Raw genomic sequence first — 27,914 nt, 5'->3', positions numbered from 1 at the left:
TTCTCATAAAAAGTTGAGTTTAGTTGAGACTTGGATTGTCCTATTTATTGTCTAATGTGAATGTGAAAATAAAGTGAAATTGAAAACTTTTTCTATTATTTTTTTTTAAATCCAAATGTTTAGTAAGTGTTGTTTAAGTGTTGTTTATGGTTTGTCATGAAAATCCTAGTTATTTTTCTTTTATTCATCCTTTTATGTCAGTCAAATCACAGTAACATGTGTCTGAGTGCGACCTCTGAGGGATTGTGTTTGGCACTCTACTGTACACAATTGATTGATATCCGTCATCGCACATGAAGAATTGGTTATAATGAAATTCACTGCATAAGACAATTACACTCTGCTGTACTGATTGTGTCAATGCAATGTACAGAGCCCATAGAAGTGTTGTGTCTTCTATCTATTTCACAGGTGACAGTCTCTTGAGCAGCTTCTTCCCTTTAGACAGCAGTCCTTTCTTCTTCCTGTTCAGATCTTGAGGGTCTCGGGGGTCCATGGGGAGGTGGTGGCCCCTGGTTGGGCTCAGGGGCCTCATGGTGCCCGGCAGAAGGGGGCGCACTATGGGGGATGGTGCTCGAACTGGCGTGCTGTCATTGGTGACTGTGTCGGTGGCTTCCGTGGCAACCTGAAGAGAGAAGCAGTGGGGAGGTGTGGAGGCATGGGGGGCAGGGGATTATAAAGGAAACTAGACTCATGCAGCACAGTGGTTTCTCATCAAAAATTAAACTCTTTCCAAAGTTAATTTGCTAACTTTCTCTTTAAACGGCATACCCAGCAAAGTTTGAGTTCTATGGCTCAGTAGCTTTTATAGTTCATGTATTACTGATTCTCAAAAATGTGAGTTTACACAATGTAATGAGACTTTATGCTCTAATGTACTGACTGGAGTAATTTTATAAAGATATAAAACCATGACAGGCAATTTGCCATTTGATATTATGGTTTCTACTATCCATGTGAAATAAATTATGATCTATAATGGCTACAAAAAAAAGAGATTCAAGAGATTCAAAATAAATATTTGATGCATGTACATTTCTAAAACCACAGTGGCTCTGCATGTTTATGCCAAACTTCAAATATAACAGTAGGAATTCACTATTTTCTACGACTATATTGAGTTATGTTATATACAATTATAAAAGAATTAGGAAGAAGAACTCTGAACACTGTGCACAGAAGACAAAATTAACCTATACTTTGATTAAAAAGCCCCCCCCCCACACACACACAATCAATATACAATCTAAGATACAATCTAAAATAGATCTAAGAGAACAAGAGTGCGACTAACATACAATTCAATATATTATACAGCCCTCATTTTAGATATTTAGCTAAACATTTTTGGACTATATACCAAAATATAGAGTATTAATAGTACATCCATCATTAAGGGTAATGAAAAATATCACACACAGACACTGTACATAATGCAGAAGAAGAGAGAAAAGGAAGTCATTGACAGTTGAGTTGAGCACTACACATCACAGAGCCGGAGAGGTTCACCATCGGTTGGCCATGAGGGGAACATATAGTACACTCAAATACAGAACAACAGCTAGCAACACAACTGTAGATACCAGTCTTTGTTCTAATGCAAAAGCTAGATGTGTGCAATAGATCATTTAAAATATTTTTAAATTTAGATAAAAGTTAAAAAAGCAACATTATCACTTATTGCAATGCACTTTCATTAGAAAATCCATGTTTGAGACCACCAGCTGTGTGCATTAGAATGGTTTGAGTTTGGTATCTCAAGTTGCAGACTTACTGTACAAGGCAGACAGAGCCACTTATGGTGTGAAATGAACAATCTTCCTCTTTTTGTTTGTTTTGTTTTGCCAAGCGGGTGAGGAAAAACAAAAAAAGAAATCAGATGCGGCAGCGTACTCACTGTCGGTAAAAACCCACACCACTATGAGAACTCAAAACAACCACAACAACAACACCGACACAAGGACACGCAGAGCAAAGAGAGAGCTTTTAGTATCCAATTCTCCTTCCTTTATTGTTCACTTATAACAATACAGAATGGATGTCTCAGCGCTGCGGTTAGTTTAGTCTGTCGAGCTCAGAGCAAACATGGCAAATCCACTGACAACAGGGCTGAAAAATAGATTGTTTGACGTGTGTGTAATCTACATCAAGAAACAAAGCCTTTTTTTAAGGAAATACAGCCAAGAAAGTTATAAAATGTATCAAGTTGTACGTTTGAAAAAGGCATGCTTCCTCTTTGATTTAAGTTACTGGATAGCAATCTGTGTTAATTAAATAATAAATAACCTATACTCTTATACACAATAATCACAATTCAGTTTTGTGTTTCAGTGCAAATTCTCATGTGTAAGAAGTGTTTTTTTCAAGTCCTCCTTAACCAGTGCTACATGCAAAACTCATCCACAATGCGTCTCTCTGTCCGCGTCAGGCTTTGCTTCTTCCTTGTCTGAGACTCAGAAAGGGGTTTGATTGGATTTTTGTCCCTCTTTTTCCGAAGGGGCCAAAGAGGAGAGGAGCGGGTAGTAGTAGAAGTAGTAGTAGGGAGAGGTTGTTAGTTTGTAAGAAGAGTCACCACTGTCACCACATGGACAAACACACACAATGAACAGCACACAGAAGCGAAAGACGGAAATCAAGAGAGAGGACGGAGGATGGATGGACATAGGGCCCTAGCGCTGAGAGCGGCGATGGTGATGTACCCGTTTGCCCTCTGGGACCGTGCTGCCAGACGAGTTGGTCGGGGGGCGGTTGGCAGGTTCTTCCTGGGGGTAGTGGGATGGAGTATCAGTCAAATACACCTCCACGTCATCAGGCACTTCTTCCAGGAAGTTTGAGGGGACCAAACCACGGTGGCCATTCATCTCGCCCTGGTTTAGATAGAGGTTAGATTAATCCTTTTTAAATCTTTCGTTTTGTTCTGGTTAAGTCAAAGTATATAACACACTAATCAATTCCAAGCTAATGTCCAAATACTTGTGCTGTATTCTTACACTTGTGCAGGTGCCCAAAAAATGTACAGTATAGAATGCAAAATGTTAAAAAATTTTTTTTGAAAAACTATTATTTATACAATTAGAAATGTAAATTTCTGAACAAATCAACTCTGAATGTAAATACTTCGCTTACATAATAAAAGCCATCTTCATCAATGTCTCCATACACAGCAATGATATCACCAGCACAGAAGGTCAGCTCAGCCTATCAGAAGACAAGAGGATAAAAATGGTGTCAAAGAAATTAACCTGCACTGTATATAATTTTTACTAATACACATTTAAGAATTGTTACAGTATAAAGTTAAGTAAATATTTATTAATATTTTATTATTTATATTTATATGTATTCATTATTTTAATATTTAAAAGTAAAGTGAGTAAGCAGAGGTGGGCAGATTGTCATAATCATCAAATAATAGCATGAATGTTATTCTGAAGCAATGTAAAATTTTAATATCATATATTGTAGTATTGTTTGTGATAAAAATCATAAAGGGGCTCATTAAAAATGAAAATGAGTAAAAGTAAACTTCCAAATTAGGGTATAAACTGATATTACTAAATAGGTGGTCACATTTGTCTGATTTAAATTTTCACAATTTTTTGTTGATTGACAAAATATTTTTAAAGTAGCCCTTAGTGTAGGCTTTACCTCAACATCAACATTGGGTGAGCTCTCTCTGGGATCGTAGTCATACAGTGCCACCATTCTCCTTGAAGCCTGGTCACGACGAAGGCCTTTTCTGTTGTGCTCTGTAGTAGCAAAACGTCACGTAAATATATGCCTTTTTGAACTGTTCATAGCTGTATTTGTATGACTTGGATTGTACCTATTCGATCCACAGGGGTGCTGAGGGGGAGGAAGCCTTGTTTGATAAGCTGGTCCATAGTCTCCTCATCCTCTGCGCGGATCTCTGACACCATGTTGCAAGGTATGAGCCCCATTCTCCCTCTTACTTCTCCTCTGTAGAACCCATCCGTGTCTTTATCGCCATAGATCTGAGAAACAGAAAATGATCACACAATTTTCTTAACCATGCCCACTGAGGTAAAAGATGAGCAAAGATAAGCATATATTAACACCTCTAAACATCTCTGAATTTTATTTAGTCTATTATTAAGAACAATGTTTTTGTTTTGTTTTTTTAAATTCTAATAAGACAAATATAATATTTTTGTCTTATTAGAAGAAAACTGTGTGTGAATGATAACTTAATTCAGAATGTGCAAACACTAACCTGTAATCAAACCAAAGCGATCCAGGTTTTAATTAGTGCATTGAGGAAGAGTGGACAAGGTATGAAAAGGGGCTAGAAATGTTGCTATCGCTGCTTGAGTCACAGCTTTGCAACTTCCCTAACAAAGTACACTGAGTTTTTGTGACAAGAAGTATTCACAAAACAAATAGTAATTATATTAACAGATGGTAAGGATTAGCTGGTACCCTGATGATCTGTCCCTCTTTAAAAGGTAGCTCCTCATCAGCGGCGTCTGGATTTGGCGACATAGACAGAGGGTCATAGTCAAAAAGGGCCACAAATATGCGAAATGGCTCCTCAGGTTCTGACTCATCATAATAAGGTGAGCGGCGATCCCGATCTCTGTAGCCATCTGAAACATGATACAAAACAATGATTGAGGCTGACAATCTAATTCAGTGTCAGTCCATTTCTATAATACATCTGCATGCAAAGTCGCCACTATTATAATTATCTGAATAAAAACAAATGCAACTGCTACATACAATATAATAGACACTTGATTACCAATAAACATCTAATACATTCAATGCAAAACAAATGAGCAGTTAGACAAATAATGGTGCACACATTTAACTATATCATGAGCTCAATATCAGCAACACACAAGACACATGCAAGTGACACAAGGTATCTACTGATAAAAGAAACATATAACTGTGTCACTTGCAAATAAACAAGCAAAATGTGAAACTAGATGTTTTATTGTGATGCCTCCATGACATAAAAACAGGAGATGTCTTCTGCATCACCAACAAACATCATAAGTATATGCCTATATTATAGATCCTTAGTGAATGCTGGGTATTGTTTATAGCCAGTACGTTTACAAAGCATGCATGAATGCTCCAGTCACAGGTGTGGTGCAGTTGTACCACTAGGGAATGGGTTTAGCAGGCATCTGGAGTTTTAGTGCAGTGAGGCATTCTCTGTGCATGTTTCATCCACAACCGTGGAAAATTCATCCTGAACCACGGGACTGGCTCACAAGTGGCTCTATCATTTCAGTGCAGTGTAGTCATGCTGTTCAACTGGAAGCATAATAATAATATTTATTATTCATTTGAGGCAGGCACTGGCATGTGTCCACAGCTCCTGGCCTCTGCTCGCTGTGCTGTGGTGCTTAAATCAGGACTGTGGGCATTAGGACGTACCATGGGAAGACCTGGCACTGCCCTTGTGCCTGCGGGAGGAGCGCGTCCTGTGGCGGCCTTTGCCATAGTAAACATCGTCAGTGACGGGAGTCAGAGTGCCCTCACTATTCTCAGAGGTAACCTCTACAGGACAACAACACCAATCACAGTGTGATCACGTCACAGAGAAAACGTCCCATCAAATATGCCACCGCTTTGTTAGCTCTTAACAGTCTCAACCTGGACTTCTATAAGTACTTGTTTGTGGTCACCATTTTGACTGTATTATAGCAATGGTATGAGCATGGTTCATAAACACACAAAGACAATAGGTTTATGAGACTTTACACACAGTACAACACTATGGAAGACATCTTTATCTGAGCAGGATCCGAAACGTCTCTACTGACCAATGGAGGGCACCATAAGGGGCCGCCTCTGAGGACCACTGTGCTGGACTCTTCTGCCTGGCTCCCGGTCGTGTCGACCTACGTTGTTTCCCTGGAAAAAGATAAGCAGAGGAACATTCACAAACACTCACATGTCACTAAGGGCTGTGGACAGACAGTATTGGCACAGTGTGTGTGGATAAGCACTTTGAGACAAAGTACATACAGTGTTTAAACAAACCATGCAGCGCTCACAAGCAGGCACACTGAAACACAGACGCATACAGCAGACACAAACACAAGCACGAGCCTGAGGGAAATTATCAGGAAATACTATCAGATCTGAGTAATTAAATCAAGTAGTGACAGCCTGCTGTGCTTGGGTCAATGTAACCATTTCTTTGCCAGGATATTAAAGAAAAAAAAAATATATATATATATATATATATATATATATATAAAAATTCAAGATAAGGAGCTATGTCCACACTATTTTGTATGTAATACTTTGCAATTAAATTAAGTATCGAAATAAAATAGTATTCCGTACATAATGTGGACATGGCCATAATATAGAGTAGCATTTTAACCTCTACTGAATTTATGGGAAAGCATGCATATAAAGGATTCACTTCACTAAATTTCTGATAATATAATAATATTTATAATCCCAAGCACATTATCACCACCTAATCTATCTAAATATAAATTCAAAGCTCAAAAAAATATAATTTAATCTTAAGTCTATCTCCAAACCTTCAACCCGTTGTTAGCAACCAATTTATATTCTACTTCTACCTGATAGAAGTACTTCATAAATCAACAGATCTAAGTAGTAGTCAGGGCATCAGTTCATACGTAAGAGTCTGTGCCATCACAGTAAAGACTGTTGGGTTGAGAGTAAGGGCAAACAACAGCACCTTGGGCGTGTTGTGCGAGTTGCGCCGACGTCCTTCGTCCAGCTGCATCTCAGAGTACAGCTCCTCCTCATCCTCTTCCATGATGTCAGACAGGTCAGAGCCCCGGCTGCTCTCGCTGTGATACTCCTCATTGTGACTATAGTGAGGCTTTTGGCAGTCACACAAACAAACACAAACACACAGACATCATTGTGTAAGTCCACAGAAAAACATGCACACAATAATATGAGCGCACACAAAGATGGGTACAGGAGAGACGTACAGAGACAGAGGCAGAGGGTGAAAGCATGCACTACCCTAACATGCACATGCCCACACTCAAACACAACGCTGAGCACACAGTTTTCTCCAGAAAACTCCCAGTGCATCAGTACTTCTCTTACCGGCCTGCCCAGCTCTGATCCTCTCAGAAACTCATCCACAGAAGGCCCCCTCCTGCGGCAGCGGCCAAAGCCTTCTTCATCCTCCTCCTCTTCATCAGAGTGATGCGGATGAAATGACTGACCCTGCTCTCCGTATCTGACTGGCCTCCTCTCCCCCTGCAAACACAATAAAGAAGTTAATAAGAGACTTTTTATTTTCTATTTTGTGTATTTTAGCTCTTAGCTTTTCACATCTTAAATAAGTATAAAGGATTTCATGTGTGGAGAAAGGGGATAAAAGAATCATTTTATCATTCAGTTTATAGTTTATCTCTGTCACAGCAACAAAGTTTCAACATATTGATGATACAGGCCTGATAGAAACAGCTAATTGTTTTTGTCACCAGAGCTTTACGACACATTTTGGTTTGATAGCTTTTATTAATGTATAAATCAAACCTTGCCACTCTCAGCTGCCACCCTTTGTGCTGCTTCTCTGGCAATAGCTTTGGCAACAGTGTCTGGGATAAGAGTCCCGCGTGGCTGTGGTAATATCCGCTGTGGAGAGGGTGATCGAGGATTCGGGTGGGGAGGGGCTTCCAGCGTGTGGCCTTGTAATGGAGGCGGCTGAGCGGAGGGGGAGCGTTGTGGGTCCCAGCCAGGCTGACCGGGTGGAATAGCTCCTCTGTGGTGAGCTGCCGGGTCTTTGGCATCTAGGTCTCTGGCACTTACTGGTCTCTGAGGTACAGGATGGGGTGGGTGCTGTGGGAGCAGAGGCAGTTGGTGCTGTGGCCTAGGACCTTGGTGTGGCGGGTGTGGCTGGAGATGCACTGGTTGGGGATGTGGTGGTCGAATCTGGGCTTGTGGGGGGCCTCCTGGATGAGGAAGCCTGGGATGGGCTTGTGCGTGGGGAGGAGGGTGTGGCCCTGGGTGTGGGGGGTGAGGGCCTGGGGGTGGAGGGTGGGACCCTGGGGTGGGGGGTGAAGACCCTGGGTTGGAGGGTGAGGGTGGGGGCCCTGAGGTGGAGGGTGAGGGCCTTGGTGTGGGGGGTGAGGGCCTTGGGGTGGTGGAGGGTGAGGGCCCTGGAGAGGAGGGTGAGGACCTTGGGGTGGGGGGTGAGGACCCTGGTGTGGGGGGTGAGGCCCTTGGGGTGGTGGGGGGTGAGGACCTTGGGGTGGTGGAGGATGAGGACCTTGGGGTGGTAGAGGTTGTCCGTGTGGCAGAGGTGATCCATGTGCTGAGGGAGGTCCGGGCAACTGAGGCTGGGGGTGAGGAAGATGTGGCGATTGGAGGAGGGGTGGGCCATGTGGAGGAGGCCCCGGGTGGGGGTGCATGGGAGGTGGCAGGGCCAGTTGAGGGGGAGGCACAAGCAGGTTGTTTGGAATGACAGCAACTTGTGAGTCCTGGGATTCTCCCTGTAAAGACAGTGTCCGAACTATGACTTCCCGGGCCTCCAGGCACTGAATCCTGTTTAGCTCAACTGTGACATAGTCAGCCATTGGGAACATGACCTCAGCAATCTGAATAAAAAAAAGAGAGAATATAACAAAAGCACAATTATTCCAAAATGCTATCCTGAAAAAAAGAAGAAGGCACACTTATTTATTTTTTAAATGAAAAAGAAATTAATTGTCTCTGCATAATATAAACTCTAGGTGGGGATGGTTTGCCATGTTTGCCATCTTGTTTACTGAAAGTAGTCATTATTGTACACTGATATAATCCAGTTGAGTTTTAGTCTTTTAATATTACATATGTTTGTCCACTAGAGGGTATTAGAGGGCTTTCTATTTTTTGACACAAAATGATTTGTGCAGTTTATGAAATGCAGGTAGGTGGCAGTGCTGTGTGAATTTCCAAATCCGATGACATAATGTCATTTACTTTAAAAGGCACCCCACCAGTGCTATATATCCTAATCTTCTTATTAATAATTACCCTGTCTACTGAAGGTTACAACTGTATTAGCTATGGGTGTACTACTAATAATTTTGTATAACAAAAGCTAATAAAGGGCATATTAATACTTCTTGTCTAACTACAGATTCTTACTTTCTCACCTTTTGTCCTTTTGTGCATACAACGTAACCGATGACATTTGCCCCATTGGAAGTGCCAGTGGGGGAGAGAATGGGGGGCTTCCAGCGGACTTGCAGGACTCCTGGGGCCTGTCCACAGTGCACCTGGACGTCCTGGGGTGGCAGAGGTGGGCCTGCACAGTCAGACAACACCTATGAGCCATGCATCTTTCATAAGATGTTTTAATTGTTCTAACACACAAAATTAAAATATTGGACTGACAGACATTTTTATCCAACGAACAGATGGGGAGATACAACCATGCAAAGGACAAATATTTGATGATTATAAAAGGTACAACAAGTCAGAACATGCTGCTTTTGTTTTAAGATCTAATGATGAGCTTCATACTGGGTGCCATTTTAAGCTGGTAGGGTTCACAAAGTCATATGCACACAGTATGCTGTGCATGATATGATTCTGCATTTCGTGACCTAGTGCCTAGTAGGTAAAACCAAATAGTGTTAGTAGCAGCTATTCTCATAAGTGCACATTGGGATTTACTGTTACATTTGAGCTGTAGTGCTGAATTGCACTAAGATGTCTTTGTTGAACAATGTAGGTTTCACACCACCATTGTCAATGCATGCAGGACACAATCCAGCCAGACTAACTAGAGCCTGTGCTTTGTTGCTTAGTCTCCTGGGTCAGTGGATAAAACATGCACATCTGCATTCATGCAGAAGCTAATTCAACACAGATACAAAATAGTCACTACAGTGAGAGGTGTTTTTCTAAGTGAGCTAAAGGCTGAAATTACTCATTTTAATTTCTAAGGATCGTGTCTTTTGGTATTTTCATCTACTCAGATGATCAAGGCTCATTGCAAATACAACATTTGTTCAAAGTGGCAAAGCAATGACATCAATCTATTTGTCCATTGGCTGTATTTGTACATGCATTTGTTAAAAAAGCATTTTCAGAGAGTCGCTTTGCACAAATATTGTCTACATTTGTTGATCCATAGGTATGTCAAAGTCACAATATGGAAGGAGTGAAACCACTATACTGCAGTGCAAACAATACTTAGTACTAATATCATACTGTGTCTTGTGTTTTCTAGAAAATATTTTGAATGTTTAACCCAGTTTAAAATGTGTTGATTTATCCTGACCTGTTCTGCAAAATGGAATCGGACCTAAACAGAATACACAACATACATGACATAGTAAGACAATGTTCTGTGAAAGTACTACTACAGCATACTGCACCCTTCATAACTCTTTTATGTTTAGATCATGACAAACCTGCTGCTTGTGTGCAGAACTCCACTCCAGCTTCTTTCCTCTCTCTCTGCTCAAGAGGCAGTTGCCATGGCACCTGGTGTGGCTGTGCCACCACAATCACTTTGTAGACTGTGAGGGGCTTCAAGTTGTGAAAACGTAATCTATATCTTCCAGCCTTTACCACTGCATGCTCCACCCCATCTAAGAATACTGTGTGGGAATAGTTACTGTTGCTTGGCAACCAAGAGAGCTCAGCAGTGTCCCGCTGGATGTCGTCCACCCTCAGACCAGAAGGCGCTACCACTACATTGGCCCCAACCAACAAAGTGCAGCGCAGCTCATCGGAGAAGCCTCTGTCAGTGACACACTGTACACACACACGATGGACACACCCGTCCAGGTCTAACTTCTCCAGAAGACACTTGGTCCTGCCACCATATTGGACACTAGCACGAAGTTCCCCATCGACCAACACGTTGTAGCCAGAGATGTTCCCCCAGCCCAAAGGCACTATCGGAGGTTCCCAGGCCACTATGACACTGCGTGCCAGCTGTTTTATCAAATTAATCTTTCGGGGATAAGGCACTACATCTTCTGCCAGGTCCTCAGGGTCCAGGGCCTCTCCTGTCCCATTGCTACAGGGGACCAAGGCTTTGCACGAGCTCAGGAGGCCCTCCTGAGAAGCACTACTGTCCACTGCAGTCAGACTGAGGGATGAGGTATGCTCCAGTGATCCCAGGTCTTCTCCTCCTTCACCTGCTGCTGGCTTTTCTTTGTCCTGGACAAACTCCACAAAGTTGGATGGAACCAGCCCACGTTGGCCATCCAGCAGCTCTCCTAAATATGTAAAAAATAGTTCTTAGAAACAGACAATCAGTGTTATATTATTATAACACCTACATGCAAGACTAACATAGTCATAGAAACTACAAATTTAAACAATTTAGGCTATTCAAATGGTTACATAATATGTTATGTAATTTACCCTATGTACATGACATTATCTGAAACCATATTTCGGAATTTTAAGATTTTTCTTTGACAGGCAATAGACTAAAATCAAAGCATGTTTGTTTGGGGGAAAGGGGCTTGTACTGTACAGTGTAGCCAAAGGGAGCATGTCTGCATTGAAAATCTTTCTTGTCCGTCAGGGTAGTTTTCTCTGGAGGCACAGAGGCCATCTGTGTGTGCCTATGTATTTGCAGTGTGTGCAGTATATGTGTGCACATGATTAAACTGTGCCCTGCTGGATTAGTCATCAGGCTAAAAGCGACCAAGGTCCCATCTTGACAACAGCTTGGTCTGAAGCCTGCTTCTCTCTCCTTCGTCATAACACAAGGCTCCTCCACAATGCCATGCTACCTCACCGCCCACGGCTAATGAATCACAGCAGATGAGTTGTACTATGTCTTCAGCGTAAAATGACGTCTGGATTGCTCGCTGTAGGGATTAGGATTGATTGTGATGGAGAAGCGCTCATAACTCAAAGAGATTAGTCAGATAGAGCATCAGTCACCACTTACAAAGAGTAAATTAACAAGATCTATATTTATAAATTGTGAAATGTGTGAAAGATTAAAGAAATCAGAATTAATGGTGTCTACCAGACTTGTGGTAACTATTTGAGAAATCCAATTTGTAATAAAATATAAAAATATATTTTATGCCTACCTTCATAAAAGCCATCATCGTCCATGTTGCCATAAATATACAGATATTTCCCAGCCACAAGTGGGAGTTCTGCTTCAGGGTGTTCATTTGGTCCATCATAAGGGTTGTAACTTAAAAGGACATAGAAAAAATATTATTAAAATCTGTTTGTTTGTTTTTTTTAAGTAAACAAAAACTTTGGTCTTTACCTGTAACGGGCAGTGCAAAGGCGGACCTGTCCTGTGTAGCGAGGCTTGGACCTGGGTGATGGGCTAGCCTCCTCCTCCATCTTTACATACATGTACAGTACAGGTTGGACAATAATTGTATTGTTATATCAAATAAATGTCATATGTAGTCATTAAATCTAGTCATACAAAATTTGTGACATTTTGAACCGACCTCGGAGGAGGAGGGCTGCCTTGGGCTGCTGGGCCGAGCCGTGGTCACGGTGCACTCTCTGATTGACAGCAGGTCTGGTCTTTGTCTGTCTCCAGTCTGAACGGCTCTTTGACACAAAGTAGATCAGTGCCACACGCTCATTTCCTACAGCACATGGACATATAATGGCATATAATAAGTATGTATCAATCTTTTCCATACTCTTTTCTGTAAACTTTAATACTTGTCATTGTCATTGAAATCTTGAGTAAAATGAAGTTCCGAAATTACACTACTTACTTACTTACTTCAAGATAATGATATAGAGATGGGATGTGCATTTTAAATACATAAACACCTATGTTAATGCCAGCTCATTAAACAGAGTAGAGGATATGTCTCCAAACCACAGTTTCAAGTGGAAATGAAGTAGGATTTCCAGCACTTCACAGACCTCTGTTCTCTGACACCCTGTACATCTACATGACTACATCAGGCCTTATCTTGTAGCTGTGCAGCTTGCACTGTGTGCCGATAGAATACTAATGTGTTAAATAGCATGTGTGCCATACATCTGGCCCGTGATCAATTAGGGAAGATATTGATCATGAATAAGTGGTGTTCCTTTAATGGGGTCTGGCCCTGGTCAGGAGATGATACAGCTGATACAGCTGTTATGTGAGGCACTGGAAGATTAGTTTATTCTGATCATACGCCTTGTGATCACATGTGATCAGATGTGATTAAAGCTGCTCTTTCATCTTTGAGGGTCTTTAAAATACTGCATACATTTAACAGGCATGTGAGCACAAACCAAATAGATACAATTACAGTAATAGCTAGTTTACATAGAAACTGTATCATACATGCAAAGTCTCTTTCAGTTAAAGTCAGACACATGGCTTGTTATTAATAGATTTGCTCTGCATATCTAAAGGAATGTGGCTGTATCAGAAATAGTACATGTATATAAAACATGACAGTGTTAATGGGCAACTCACCAGTTTCTAGTTGTTGTTCAGCTGACACGTGTATGTAGTATTTAATTTGAACAGTTTGAAAAAGAACCACAATTCCTTTTTGCAAACACAATTCTAGCAGCTCTTTGGAAAACTGCAGGTTGGTCTCAATCTGTAGGCAACATTTGTGCTTGAGGACATGTAACTTAACCTATGACACACAACACAAACAAAGAAGAAAACATACATTAGATATCTGCTGATGTGACTAAATAATTTATCTGTTAGTGCTGATTTAGATAACTGCTGTAGCAATGAGATTCCTTCTGTCATTTTTAGCTTAGGGCAGCATGTTGTGTGGAAGTGGTTTAATTCCAACATGGACAAGTATCTACAGCTTGTAATTTATAACACAGCTGAAACATGAAAACACAGCAAAATGTTAATAGGTATTGAGTATCTCTTAATCAAAGAACTGTAGCAGAAAAAAGGTCAAGTAAATATTATTTACACACCACACTCTTATTAAATAGAAGTTTAGTATAAATAAAAACATGTTTTATACCATAGTTCTGATTTCAAAGTTCCATTGCCAGTGTATGCTACATTTATTTACATACTAAACCAGCATGCAAAAAATGATTGATTTCCAAATGTAAGTAAACTGTTTAAGGAGAGCTTTATGTATAGTGATTATTGTGTCATTCAAACTGATTAAAATCTACAAGCTACGATGGAATACAAAACAAACACAAATTAAGAGACAAAAACAGTGCATGAACAGAAATACCTGCAACATTTTGTCCTTAAAGTTCTTTCCAGAGCAATGAAAAGAGAAGTTAAGAAAACAATAATAACACAAAAAAATGAACATAAATGGAAACACATTTAATCTTTCAATCAGGGAATGGTCAGCATACAAACATATAACAATTCAAATGTAATAACTAAAAATACAACACAAATTTAATTAAAATGACACAATTAAATGTAATAAAATTTGCTAAAAAAAAAAAAAACTATGTCTTTACATCTGGTAAACTAAAATGAGTAAGTAACAGGTATCAGTGCATGTGTAATCCTCACAACTGAATCTTATTAAAATACTTGACATGATTGACCTGAGTTCACTTGACCCCCCACCAAAACACACCCTCGCCATGACAAAAGGATTAAAGAGAAATGAGAAAATAATTACAGAGACTGGATAAAGCAGGCACATGCATCTAAAGGATACATTTGGAAATACTGGTATACACCTTTATGCCACAATAAGCAACTATTACATGGAGAGTAATGGGATATTTTTAAGGGAGCTTCTATTTTTAATCGCAAAAGGTCAAAGGCATAGTTCTCAGCACAATTCAACTAATGTGGTATATTTCTAACACCATTTCTAATCAAAGTTACAGCTGTGTTTGAGAATACTTAATATTCTGTTCTGAATGACATTATAAGACTTTGGTTTTCATTATATGTAAATAAACTGATATACCCATTTTTGATAGAACTTTATTTGACAGCACAGTAATAGACAAGGTAAATATGATTATACGGTATACAGTAGCCGAACGTGCAATCCTGGCACACTATAAAAACAAGAATCATCTGAAATGATACTTTCTACAATATTTTCTAATCCAAGACAGTTATCCCATAGTTACCAAACAATATCCATCCTATTACTGTGCTAAAAAAAAGTGTGACACATTCTTCATAATAATGCCAAATTAATCAAATTTTGATTAATTATGGCCAATGATTCATTATTCCTGATTTAGACACCCTAAGATCATGCACTATTTTGATTATATTTTCAAATGTTGAATCAGTGTTTCTCTGTTTAATGTAGTTCTTAAACAGACACTTTCTTCATTTTTTTTTCATTTCACAGTGAAATGTGACCTCTCAAATGAATCATTTACTTCTTAAAGAAAGATACAAGAGTTGTTTTAAAAGATCATTCTGATCTAGGCTCTATTAAGATTACTTTATGGCATATTACTCAGCCCTAACCATGTATACTAATACAGTCCCTTATATGTTGATGATTTTTTTTTGTGACCATACCTCTAACAGGTGTAGTCCATCATCACGTTCTGGGATAAACTGGAGCCGATCCTGTGCACAGCAACACACAACAACACACCATGACAGCTGACAGTGTGATTACAGAGGCGCATAGAGAACAGACAGCGCACAGATGACGGCCTGTCAAACCAGAGGCTCACCCGAGGTTACTCCTCCAACACTGCAGTACACAACCAACAATAACTCCTCTATTTTTGGATATTTGGATGTTAAAATAAACATATTACATGAAATCCATGTTATAACAGCCTTCCCTCATACATATATATATATATATATATATAGATATATATATATATATATGTATATATACACAGTCCCTGACAAAAGTCTTGTCGCTTATCCATTTTGTAGAAACAAAAGCTTATAACCTGACTTTAAATTAATCGATTGGTTTTAGAAATGTCTCATATGAAAGCTAAAACCCTCCCAAATTATGCTCAATATACTAAAATAAATTTGCTTCACTGAAGAAAGATTTATCATTTAATGAACACAGAAAGGTCAGATTTTGGCAAGACGAAAGTCTTGTCGCCTTGTCATATGATGCACCCAATCCTAGATTACTGCCTCACCTGTGATCAGTTACTGATCAATCAATTAGTGGGTGTGTATAAAAAGAACCCCAGCACACCAGACCTTCACATCAACTGCAACTTGACCTCTGACAACATGCCTAAGATCCACCCTGAGACCAAAGCGTTAATTATCAAGAGGCTGAAGACCAGATCCACTGCTGAGGTGAATGACACCTTCAATGTGTCTCAGCGTCAAGTACAAAGAATAAGAAAAAGATCTGAAATGACTGGAGATGTTTTTGACAAGCCCAGGTCCGGCAGACCCCGCGAGACAACTGCTCAGGAGGACCGTTTGTTGATTCGACAATCCAAGGCCAGCAACTTTTCCACTGCAGCAGAGCTCCACCAGGCCTGGTCACCTCAAGTCCCTGTGTAAACCACAACAGTTTGTAGATTTCTGTCTCTCTATTTCTGGCCTCCATGGTCGAATCAGTGCACAGAAACCAGCACTAAACAAAAGGCAATTAAAAACCATGTGGCATTTGCCAAGACCCACAGCCTGATAAAAGGATGGACACTGGAAAAGTGGCAGAAGGTGGATTTCTCACATGAATCCTCGGTTGAATTACATCACAGCCGCCGCAAATATTGCAGGAGACCTACTGGAGCCTGCGTGGATCCAAGATTCACCCAGAAAACAGTTAAGTTTGGTGGCGGAAAAATCATGGTCTGGGGTTACATCCAGTATGGGGGTGTGTGAGACATTTGCAGGGTGGAAGGCAATATCAATAACCTAAAATATCAAGAAGTATTAGCTACCTCTTACATTCCCAACCATAAAAGGGGTCAAATTTTGCAGCAGGATGGTGCTCCATCGCATACTTCTATCTCTACATCAAAATTTCTGAAGGTGAAGTAGATCAAGGTGCTCCAGGACTGGCCAGCCCAGTCACCAGACATGAACATCATTGAGCATGTCTGGGGTAGAATGAAAGAGGAAACATGGAAGACAAAACCAAAGAATCTTGATGAACTCTGGGAGGCATGTAAGACGCTTTCTTTGCTATTCCTGATGACTTCAACAAATTGTATGAATCATTGTCGAACTGCATGGATGCGTCCTTCAAGCTCATGGAAGTCATACAAGATATTAAATATGGATCTCACAGCACCACTACTTAATTCACTGACGTTATGCAACATATTTTTGTATTTGAAGTAAATTATTTGTTCAGTTTTCTGTAGGCGACAAGACTTTTGTCTTGCCAAAATCTGACCTTTCTGTGTTCATTAAATGATCAATCTTTCTTCAGTGAAGCAAATTTATTTTAGTATATTGAGCATAATTTGGGAGGGTTTTAGCTTTCATATGAGACATTTCTAAAACCAATCGATTAATTTAAAGTCAGGTTATAAGCTTTTGTTTCTATAAAATGATAAAATGGATAAGTGGCAAGACTTTTGTCAGGGACTGTATATATGTATGTATATATATATATATATATATATATATATATATTCCATGTATTGATTATATGATTTCACATATTTCACGTTTTGTTCTGCATTTGAGGATTTTGAGCCTCTGTCTCCTACATACTTTTGATTATTCCACAATTTCAGACACTGGGTCATACATGTAGGTTCCAAAATGTAAAAACAAAACATAAATTAAAATCCACTGCTTTCTATGGTGAAATGCCAGTTCTGCAGTTTTGAACAGGAAGGACCATTTCAATTATTAAGCCATTTTACATGAATATTGAGGTTTACAATATCTATGTATGTTATAGTTTAATACTTAAGCACCTGAAACGAAACCTAACATGAGTTAGATACATCAAAAATAAAATGTTTAAATTCTCAGGTCTCTGTTCAGTAACGTATTTGTACATTTGCAGTTCAACATTCATAATTACAAACACCAAAACAATGAACGATTTAACAAACAGCAAAACCTTGACATAAATTCCAGGGCTTAGCAACTGTTTATTAGCACATCAAAGCATGTGCAGACAAATCCAGAAGCAACTGAGGAGTATTTACACAGCTTTTATTAGAAAAAGAGGGTTTTTAATTGATTGCTATTGTGGATTTATTTTCATATTCGGTAAACAGGCAAAGCAAGGATGATAAATGAGAGCATAAAATTAAGCTGGTTCGGTGTTGTAATTGCTGTCAAACAGTGTGTGCCACATTATATAAGATGCAAATGTATGCAAATGAGAGGCTAAATTAACGAATAACCCTGAAATACACAAATTATGATGAAAGAATAGGTGTTATCAAAATGTGTCAACAATAAAAGCATCAAAATTTAAATCTGACATCTAAAAATCATTGTTAATGACAATTATTGACAATCATTATTATTATTATTTTATTTTTTTTCTGTAGTTTGAGCATAAAATGTGTGATTAGATTTGTTCTTTTGCAGCATACTAACCCCATTCACAAGGCAAATAGTAAAATGGTCACATTTATATTGAGCTTTTTTACCTTCCACTCAAAGCGCTTTACATTAAGGAACCACTCACCCAAGAGTCACTACTGAGAATATTGCAGTGGTTTGTAATAATTTTAAACATTCTAGCATGTAATGTGTTTTCCAACCCACACCCAAGGATGTGCCAAGTTCCTAGATACTATATGATACATTTTTATCTTGTATTTGCTTCATTGCACTTCGGGTTCATTAGATGCAGCACTTCATTTTGTTGCAGTGTTTGTTCAAGTGTAATGATTATAAAGGTGAGTCTAAAAAACTTAACTAAATCAAAGTACCAAAAACAAAACATCAGAGCAGCACGTTTCAAATATCCCTGAGGACTTTTGGACAGTTTTCCGATCCTTTTACACTCCAAGGGACAGTAGCAAATGACAGTGACTCAGCACTATGGGGCCACTGGTGAGATTAAGATCAGTGAAAGTGCACAAGTGGCATTGGCATGAACTGACTGAAGCCCCAAGACCCGTGTGTGCAAAAAGCAGAAAACAGATACCTTTGGCAGTCTACTTGGCCCCTTCTGCTCCACCAGGCCAGGCTCATGCTCCGTGTGCAGCCGCTGCTTCAGCCTGACAGACTCGTGCATATGCTGCAGAGAAGGGAAAACAGGAAGTGGTCAGACTGATGGATATTATTAAGAGATCATTAAGAGACCAGTACAGTATACTAAACAAATTATCTGCTATCGACTGGACGCCTGTTCATTGATGCTTTGTCTTTGATAGATTGCTAAGACATGGGAAAGAACTAAATACAGGTCTAGTAGTCAAAGGTTTATTTATTTATTGTGTGTAAATTAATACAGAGATTTTAACAAGAGCAGAGAATAATCTTGCATTAATATTTTTTTCCAATTACAGGAATAGCCAACAAAGAATTCAATTCTGACAAATGGACAAAATTTTAGAGTGAAGACGTTTTGCTGCTCATCCATCTAAGTGGGTTATTCAGATCTGATGATACCTGGACAACTAAGGGATTACACAGGAAAACCTTTTGAGTAATTTCCACAAGAAGTCATCTTGTATCAAGCTGTGGCAATTTGGAATGGCGAACAAGGATGATCATGTGGCAAAATCTGCTCTGAATTTGGTTTAATTAAGTAATTAAGTTTTTAAAAAAAACAAAAAAAACATAAGAATCTTTAAAGCAGACCTCTAAAATCTCCAAATGTGTGCTGTCATATTTTGATATGTGTTTCAACAGATAATTAAATATTACACTTGTTCTTCAGATAGAACAAAGACAATATATCTTTTAAGTATCAAGACATTTTCTAAAGAAACAGTTTCGGTCGCACATCTCTGATCCCAAATCAAGTTGTTTCTCAAATTAGCTGCATCGTGACCCCAGTCCCTTATCTACACACACAGATAGGAGCAGCTGCCATAGCTCACAGAAACAGTTAAGGCTATATAAGATCATAGAGGCATAAGAATAAAATACTAGAGAATACCCATCTCAGATACCCATCACATTGTCTGGTCCCTCCCTGTAAGATAAAAACTGAGTGTCTTTACCTCCTCGAGTGGTCGCTTGGAGGTGTTCAGCTTTGCATAATCACAGGGAGCTGTAAGCTGCGCAATACTCAGGGCAGGAGGACTGTCACCAGAGCACTTCAACTGTTAACCCTTATGTAATCGGCACACACTTGGGTTTCTAAGAAATTATAGTCTTTTAGGGCCTCTCAAAATGTAGATCCATTAACTAAATACAACATTTCTGCAAGAGAATGTGGATATGAAAAGGCTGGATCATAAAAGGGGACTACATTTTTAAATCTGTATAAAATTGTCCAGGTGCAACTTTATTGGAAAGATCTGCTCATCCATGACTGAGGTGTGATACGTTTGCATATTTTGTGATTTTTTTTATGCTCTTGCCCAAGCGTATGGATTTTAATAGCATTTCTAGATCTCTAGTACAAGGTAAAACATAGGCAGCATACAACCCGGAAAAACATTATCTAATGAATACAGACTTCCCTTAGAACGTGGAAGTGAGTGAAAATTATTTTTACTCAAACTTCACTGAATTATTTCTCTAGGGCACATGAAAAGAAAGACATTGAATGTATTACAGAATGAAGGTGGTTTGATACTATTAGAATAGTGTCATATTCATATTTGCACAGTAACATCAACAACAACTGGTAGTCTCGTAAAGGAGATTTTATGCTTTTGTTTGCTATACAGTTACAATTCTATGTGGATCAAAAAGTTGAGTATTTTAACTTTTAACTTTTGAAAGTAATTCTTTCCAAAATGACTATGCAAAGCTGCAAAGTTGTACATGTAGTGCTGAACGATTTCAGAAAAATATCTTATTGCATTTTCTGACTGTGATTGGATTTGTGATTTATGTTTTAATAATCAGATTCTGTTCAAATTTCGCATTTTATACGTGTCCAGGAGAATTGGCAAATAGAACTGACAAATAGAAGAATCACATGTATTTCAGAAAATGTTTGCATAGATCTACACTACAGGGTTAGCAGGTTTTTGTTTTTTTTTAATGCAGATTAAGACAGAAGATTTTACTTATTTGTTGTTAACTGTTTTGTGTAGGAAATTATCGTTCTTGCAATTTACTAACTGCGTCCATTCAAATAGCAATTTTGATTTGATGGCAATTAATCTTGCAGCCTTATCTATGTGCATCACAGTTTAAGAATAAAGCAAATTGGAGAACAGAAAAAAATTATAAAAACTGAGAGCATAAACATGCATAAACCATTCTAAATACGATTTAAAACAACAAATTCAAACTAAAGCCACCTATCAGCCAAGTTGGACAGCAACTTTCTATACACTTTTTTGTGAAAATACATAACAGAAGTTAAGCCATGCAGATCAAACTCATGCTTTTCCCACAGAGCTGTGACAAAACCCTGTTTACATAACTTTAAAAAGTGTCTACTCCCTTAAAAACAGCCAGTCCCTTGTGTTTTTGGCAGTTTTTTTCCCCATCTGTGTCTGCCCCATGCCGTAATTTTCTGTAAATAGTCTCTTTGTCTTCTGAATCAATACACAATGAGAAAGTGACAAACCTTCCTTTACAGTATTGGGAAAAGGGTCAGTATTTTTCAGATGGCTGCATTCCTCTTTCAAACATCCTGACAAAACAGACAATCAATAACAGATGCAGGAGGCGAGGATTTGTAATGAGAGGAGCCACTGTGTGTCTGATAGTTATTGGCACACCAGAACGCAATGAAAAACAAGCTCTTATCACCCCATGCAGAGCAATTATATCACTTTTATTTTAAAGTTTGAGCACAGAGAAATTAATTGGTGTAGCAAGTTTTCAGATGGGATGGAAGGCAAAATGATTTATTAGAGCTTCTGTTTCTGGGAATTGGCTGCTCACTTGAGTTCTTAGCTTTCTTTGGAACTGTATTGTAAGATTTGGGTTATTTGTAGAGAAGTAATTCTGGTGGTACAAATGATTTTGCCAGATTAGCGAAGGGTTTATCCATTGTTATTACGGAGTGAGTGGATCAGTACAGTACAATTCACTTATGTTGTGGCTGAATGGTTAACTCTGTTGCATTAGGCGCTTGATAACAGGCTCTGTGTTATTGTGGCATCTCACTGAAATCTAAATCTCAGCTTGTAACATGAAGAAGTAAATTATTACTGAAAAAATATTACTGCAACCTTAAATATAGCAGGTAAATATTGGATCGATGGATTTGACCGCTCAACCAATGAATTTTATGTTGACAGCATGATTCGAACCACGACCTTTCGAATAAATATCCCTTTGCAAGCAGATGACACCACTAAGCCAAGATATAGGTCAGATCTGTGGACAGGGGACCCCAGTCAAGGTATTTTTTGTAAAATAAATTGAATTGCCTTACCTTCACAACCCATTTAAGGCTCTCCACACAGTCAGGGGACTTATTGGATTACTACTAGCAAACATCTGCCTCAGCTGCTCATAGTTGGTCTGCACCTGTTGGAATAGAGAAAAAGTTAGCTACAAAAAGTAAAATGTATTAGCTTTGTTTTCTGGTTTTGTCAATTTCAATCTCTGTCATGATGTTGCCTTTCTGAACAGTAGAGTTGATGAGGAGTTCAGAGGCGAGGGAGAAATTAACCAGCACATTCCATTTAGTAGTGATGAGGCAGAGCTGCTGACTGGAGATATGGGCTGCACATGTCTTTGTCAGGCATGGCCCCAGAGGCTCAATCAGTCTAAAGCAGGCCCATAGGAACAAGCTAATCTGCCCTCCGTCACACACACATCATGCCATTAATTAACACTACTGATAAGAGGACTGCAATACACTAGCAAAAAGAATTAACATGGAGAATTAGGTCAATCAAGTGTTCAAATATTAAAATTTTATTATTACATGCATGAACTATGGCTGAGAATAACTCAGATTAACTGGAATAATGCTGTAATATGTTGGCATTGAAAAAAGTTTTTTTTAAATTTAAAAAATTTTTAATAATACTTGAAGGTGCACTGTGTAAATCTTTATTTAGGGTCCTACACCTGCTTGTTTCCATGAATATGTCATTGCTCTGCCTGGAATGTTCCACAGTATGACATTATACACCTCTAACTTACATGTATTAAATTATATGTGGCTTTATAGCTTAAAAATACCTAAAAAACAGGCATTCTGACTGTGTGTAGGGTTGCCTCTCCACAGATCTGACCCGTAACATGGTCTGGTTTGGTTTCCATGAAGACAGAAAGGTTTAATGCCATACTGTGAAACATTCCAGACACTGTAAAAACATTTCCATGGAGAAAAGCATTTGATGAACCCTCCAACAGAAAAGTTACACACCGCACCTTTAAATTAAACTAACACACAAAAAAATCTGACAACATTGCAGTGTCAGTTTTAAATAGTAATATACAACAATACAAATGGAACAAAGAGGAAACTGCTGATAACAATGTTTAAATCATACAAAGTATATAACAGGTTTATATAATAGGTTTATAGTTCAAATTTAATTTGAAATGAATGCCTGGGGCCAGAGCAATAAGGAGTTTTCAAGTAATGCAGCTTTAATTGAGTTGAAAACTGTTATTATTTTAATTGAAATCTAGCTAATAATTTCTCCCCTTTCACTCACCATTACACCCACTTACTAAACTAATTATGAGTTGCTCTACATCTTTCTAAGGCAGGCTGAGTCACCCTTGCCATTGCCAGTGCTTTTATGCTTGCATTTATCCCTGGTCATCCCCACCTTGTCTGGGCACAGATGGCATGTTTTTGGAACTGAGTCCCAGGACATGTGTCAAAGTTTGCCCCCACCATGAGAGGCACCATTAGTGGCAGAGCAGCTAATCGCTAACGATCACACGGTCACTGTTTGGTGCAACTAGTGTGTCGAGTGGGACATGTGCGGACTCGTGCTTGTGATGAGATGAAGAGAGTAGATTAGAGAGTGAAATGAAAGCTATTATAGCAGCTGACAAAGACTATTGGCCTTCTCCATCTTCAAAAAGATTGGATGTCATAGGGAGTGGCAAGGACAGTGAAAGGAATCAACAAAGTTATTATATTTCTGAATATTTAAAAAGTAGTATAGGGACTGGGAAAACCTGGGACATCCTTGGTTTGGCTTAGTTGGTAATAATAAAATTGTGAAACAAGTGCATAATTAAGGAAAATAGTCACATTTTCTTTGTGTTTTTGTCATTTTTAAGCAGCTTTTCTGTATTTTACATAAACAAATAACAATGCATGTCTCTCTTTATTGTTGGCAAGTTTCAGACTGGGACAAATCACTGTTTTTGGATAAATCTGCTGGGACAGGGGACACAGGGCTCAAAACTGGGACTGTCCCGGGTAAATAGGGACGTCTGGTCACCCTAAAGTAGTAGCGGTATAATTGAGTATTGTTTGTTGGCACTGATATTGTTGACAACAGAGACTAATCATTGGTCTCTGTTGCAGCAAAATCTGTTGGTGTGGCACTTATTCAATTACATTTTGAGAGCTAAGAAAGTTGTTAAAATGACCAGATGTCAGGGAATTAAGAAGTTTTCATATCCACAGCATCAGCAGTTTATGGTTATCACACTGAATACAGGATTAGGACAGGGTTGAGCCTGGTGTGTCTTTTATTATTATTATTGTGTTTGTTATTATTTTGTAACTATTGGTGCTTTTAAGATTTTAGATTGTGTTGATGTGCTACTCCAAGATGGCAGACAAGCTCCAAATCTGCCTATTGATTACATTGTATTTTGCCATGAAATATCCAAAAAGTAACAACAAAAATCTGCATTTTAACAATATTTATTTGAGCTGCATCATCTGTGTTCAATATCATTGGCCTATGCAATGGTGTGATGTCATTTGAACACCAAAAATGTAAGACTATAGGCGCTAAATTAACCACATTCTTTTATCTGATATTGTTGGATCATTTTAAAGTTGGTTGGCTACTGACCTGCCAGTTAAAAAGACCCAAGTTGATCATTGATATTTCGAAACATCAATCTCAAACTTGATTATTCAAATCTGTGTTAACTACAAATGAAACACTTTGTTGCTAAATCTTTATACTGCATGAGAAATGACAAATATACCTTAAGCAAACAGCCTATCCAAACCATAGTAAGCCGATAATTTTAGTAAATGAGTAAATGTGATTTTTATTGCCATATTATTTCTTTGGGTATTAAATAGCATCTATAGTCGCATTCAACCACAGAATCATTGATCTGTTTATAAAGATCAAATTTTATTGCAGCGATTTGAACCAGACGTATGTTGCTTCTTAAATCCTATAATGTGAAATAAATCTACTTGGGGAATGAGCTGTTTATTGATCATTACAATTAAGTGCATATTTATTCCCCATAATCACTATATGAAGGTCCTGATCATAATTTGAGGTGTTTAGGTTGTGACTGTGGGTTTATATTGTTTTCCTCCTACAATAGTGATGGGCAGACTGATACAAAATATTGATTTATCGATACTGAAAAGCATTGATTCTCAGGCACAAATATCGATACTTAATAGTCCTAAAAACACCTTTAATACAATTTCAATAACTTTTCTAAACACGCTGTTTATATTTTAGTGTCTTGGCATATATATATATTTTTTTTACTTCAGTTCAGTTCAGTTCATTTGGGGTGGAGCAGTTGGGGGTTGGGGTGGAGAAAAATAATAATTGAAATAGTTTATAGTAGTGGAGTTTAATTGAATTTTTTAAACAAAACTCATTGGTGTTGGTACTGCACTACTTTACATTGCATTACTTGGTATTGGATGGAAACAAAAGTCAGTGATACTGCCCTTACTACAAAAGGAAAAAAAAGAGAGTATAAGTTAAGTAAGTAAGTAAGTGATATATGATCTTCTTCAATGCAAAGGATTTCACAGCATATTAAGCATGCAAGCCACACACTGTTCCCTCATATAGAAAAGTCTTATATAAGAGACAGATGAAAGTGTCAGGATAGTACTATGGATCCCGCCCATCTCTCTGTGTGCCAGTGTGGGCCTCTAAGCTGTTCTTCAAGATACTGTCGGGAGCATAAAACCCACAGCTGCAAACTGTCTCCTTCTATTTGGATTTTGCAAAAGAAGATATGTAGTGAATAAGGAGAAGAGGTGGAGGAGTAAAAAATGAATGAAGATTCAAGAAGAGAAGCAACTACTCATGAAACAAGTGAATAAGATGGAGGAGATGAAGAGATCCAGAGGTGCAGATGTGGTTATACCGCAATTATGCAAAACAGTGCAATATGTAAGTTATTACAAATGAGCTACAGTACAGGAGGAGTTCAAAAAGGCAGCTCATGCATTTCTGGCCATAGGTTTAATTTACACCAAGATGAGTTACATCACTTATTGAATACTATTTAGATTTAACACTAGTTAAATCTGAAGCAAGTGACAAGAATTAGAAAAATTCATATTAAATGTGCACTGTGTAACTTTTCTGGTGGACGGTCCATCAAATGGGTTTCTCCATGCTGATGTTATTGCTTTCTTTGGGATGTTTTACAGTATGGTATTAAATTCTTTTATCTTCATGGAGACCAAACCAGACCAAGTTACAGGTCAGTCTGTGGAGAGGCAACACCACTCACAATCAGAATGCCTGTTTTTCTAGATATTTTTCATCTATAAGACTTCACTTGTATTGAATGTAAGGTAGAGCTGTTTAATGTCATACTGTGAAACATTCCAGTCAGAGCAGTGACATATCCATAGAAACAAGCTGGTGAGGGACCCCCAACCAAAAAGCGGTGTTGGGGACGTTACTTTAAAAAAGTAGTGTTTGTTTGTTACTCTTTACTTCTTTAAAAAGTAATCCCTTACTTTTCTTAGTTACTCATTATGGAAAGTAAGCTTTTACGTTACTCGTTACTTTTGTAACTTTTTGGTGGTAAACTCCACGTAAGGCAAAATATTGGCATGAGACAGATAGTTGACAAGTACCATAAGAGAACTTCCTCCAAGGCAGTGCATTGCAACCGGCTCTGGGTTGGCCAGGAAAGACTTGAGGTGAAGGTGGCACGACGCCCCAACTGCATGCTTTACGGCTCCTTTTCCTCCGCCGTGGGATTAGTGCCCACTGTGCCCTCTCGGGGACAGGCCCCTGCTTGTGGCTCGACTGTCGGCCGAGACAGAGTACCCTCAGTGCTGCCGCCAGGGCCAGGTCTGGCCCACGCACACAAAAAAGTAAAGTTGCGCCGAATTGAAAAAGGAACAATTATTACTATTATTTTTATCCGAAAAAAGTAGTTATGTTACTTTGTAAAGCACCCAACATTGCCAAAAAGGGGCACTATGTAACATTTCTGGTAGAGTATAAAAATATATCTTGCATTTATTTTATTTATAAATAAAAAATAAAAAAAATAAACATGCATGACCTGCTTGTTTGACAGATAAATGTCACACTGAGAAACATCCTGGAGAAAGCAATATCATCTCACTGAAGAGAAGCAGGTGTTTTATTATATATATATATATATATATATATATATATATATATATATATATATATACACATACACACACATATATATATATACACATATATATATATATATATATATACATATATAATAGCTACATTATGTACCTTTCAAATTAAAGACAGAAATGTTCATACCCGGTAATAAGGTTCATACTAGGTATTAAGGAAATCAAGAAGAGGATATCACGGTCTGTCATGTTGTCTACACAGCAGTTACCTTATGTGTATGTGTGACAACTCAATAAAACCTGATCCACATGTTTTAGCATGATTCATATTCAGAAGATGTCACAGTGAGGTAGGTACTCAAGCATTATGCAATTATGGCAGGACCAAAGTAGGACAAGGCTCTTGTCCAATCAGAGGCTGGAGAGCTGCAGAGGGACTCAACTGGTCATGGTCCACCATATGCATACATACTCCATAGTCCTGTAATGTGCTCAAACTACTCATCGTCA

General features: G+C 38.6%; 1 protein-coding gene across 1 annotated transcript; it reads right to left on the bottom strand.

The window, feature by feature from the left end:
• Positions 1-400: 400 nt before the first annotated feature.
• On the bottom strand, positions 401-23,774 carry rimbp2a (RIMS binding protein 2a). The gene is made up of 18 exons (XM_055153188.1): positions 23,692-23,774; positions 12,417-12,522; positions 12,224-12,303; positions 12,036-12,145; positions 10,386-11,201; positions 9,120-9,271; positions 8,228-8,579; positions 7,519-7,958; positions 7,081-7,236; positions 6,698-6,844; positions 5,799-5,889; positions 5,410-5,532; positions 4,441-4,607; positions 3,827-3,995; positions 3,649-3,749; positions 3,127-3,198; positions 2,700-2,867; positions 401-625 (listed from the first exon to the last, which is right to left on the bottom strand). The coding sequence occupies exons 1-18, from the start codon at positions 23,772-23,774 to the stop codon at positions 401-403; spliced, it is 3,558 nt and encodes a 1,185-aa protein (XP_055009163.1).
• Between the last annotated feature and the right edge of the window lie 4,140 nt (positions 23,775-27,914).

Source organism: Boleophthalmus pectinirostris, unplaced genomic scaffold (genome assembly GCF_026225935.1).
Source record: "Boleophthalmus pectinirostris isolate CB_2022bp ecotype Guang Dong unplaced genomic scaffold, ASM2622593v1 HiC_scaffold_18, whole genome shotgun sequence".
Lineage (NCBI taxonomy): Eukaryota > Metazoa > Chordata > Actinopteri > Gobiiformes > Gobiidae > Boleophthalmus > Boleophthalmus pectinirostris.
Note: the sequence above shows the minus strand (reverse complement) of the source record. Positions and strands in the feature narration are given on the sequence as shown.

Excerpts from the sequence above, each read along its gene's own strand:
- rimbp2a (XM_055153188.1), bottom strand. The coding sequence starts at position 23,774 with ATGGTGCCTCTCATGGTGGGGGCAAACTTTGACACATGTCCTGGGACT. Across the intron at positions 5,890-6,697 it reads ACTCGCACAACACGCCCAAG|GGAAACAACGTAGGTCGACA; the intron begins GTGCTGTTGTTT and ends ATCTTTTTCCAG. Across the intron at positions 3,750-3,826 it reads CACCCCTGTGGATCGAATAG|AGCACAACAGAAAAGGCCTT; the intron begins GTACAATCCAAG and ends TTGCTACTACAG.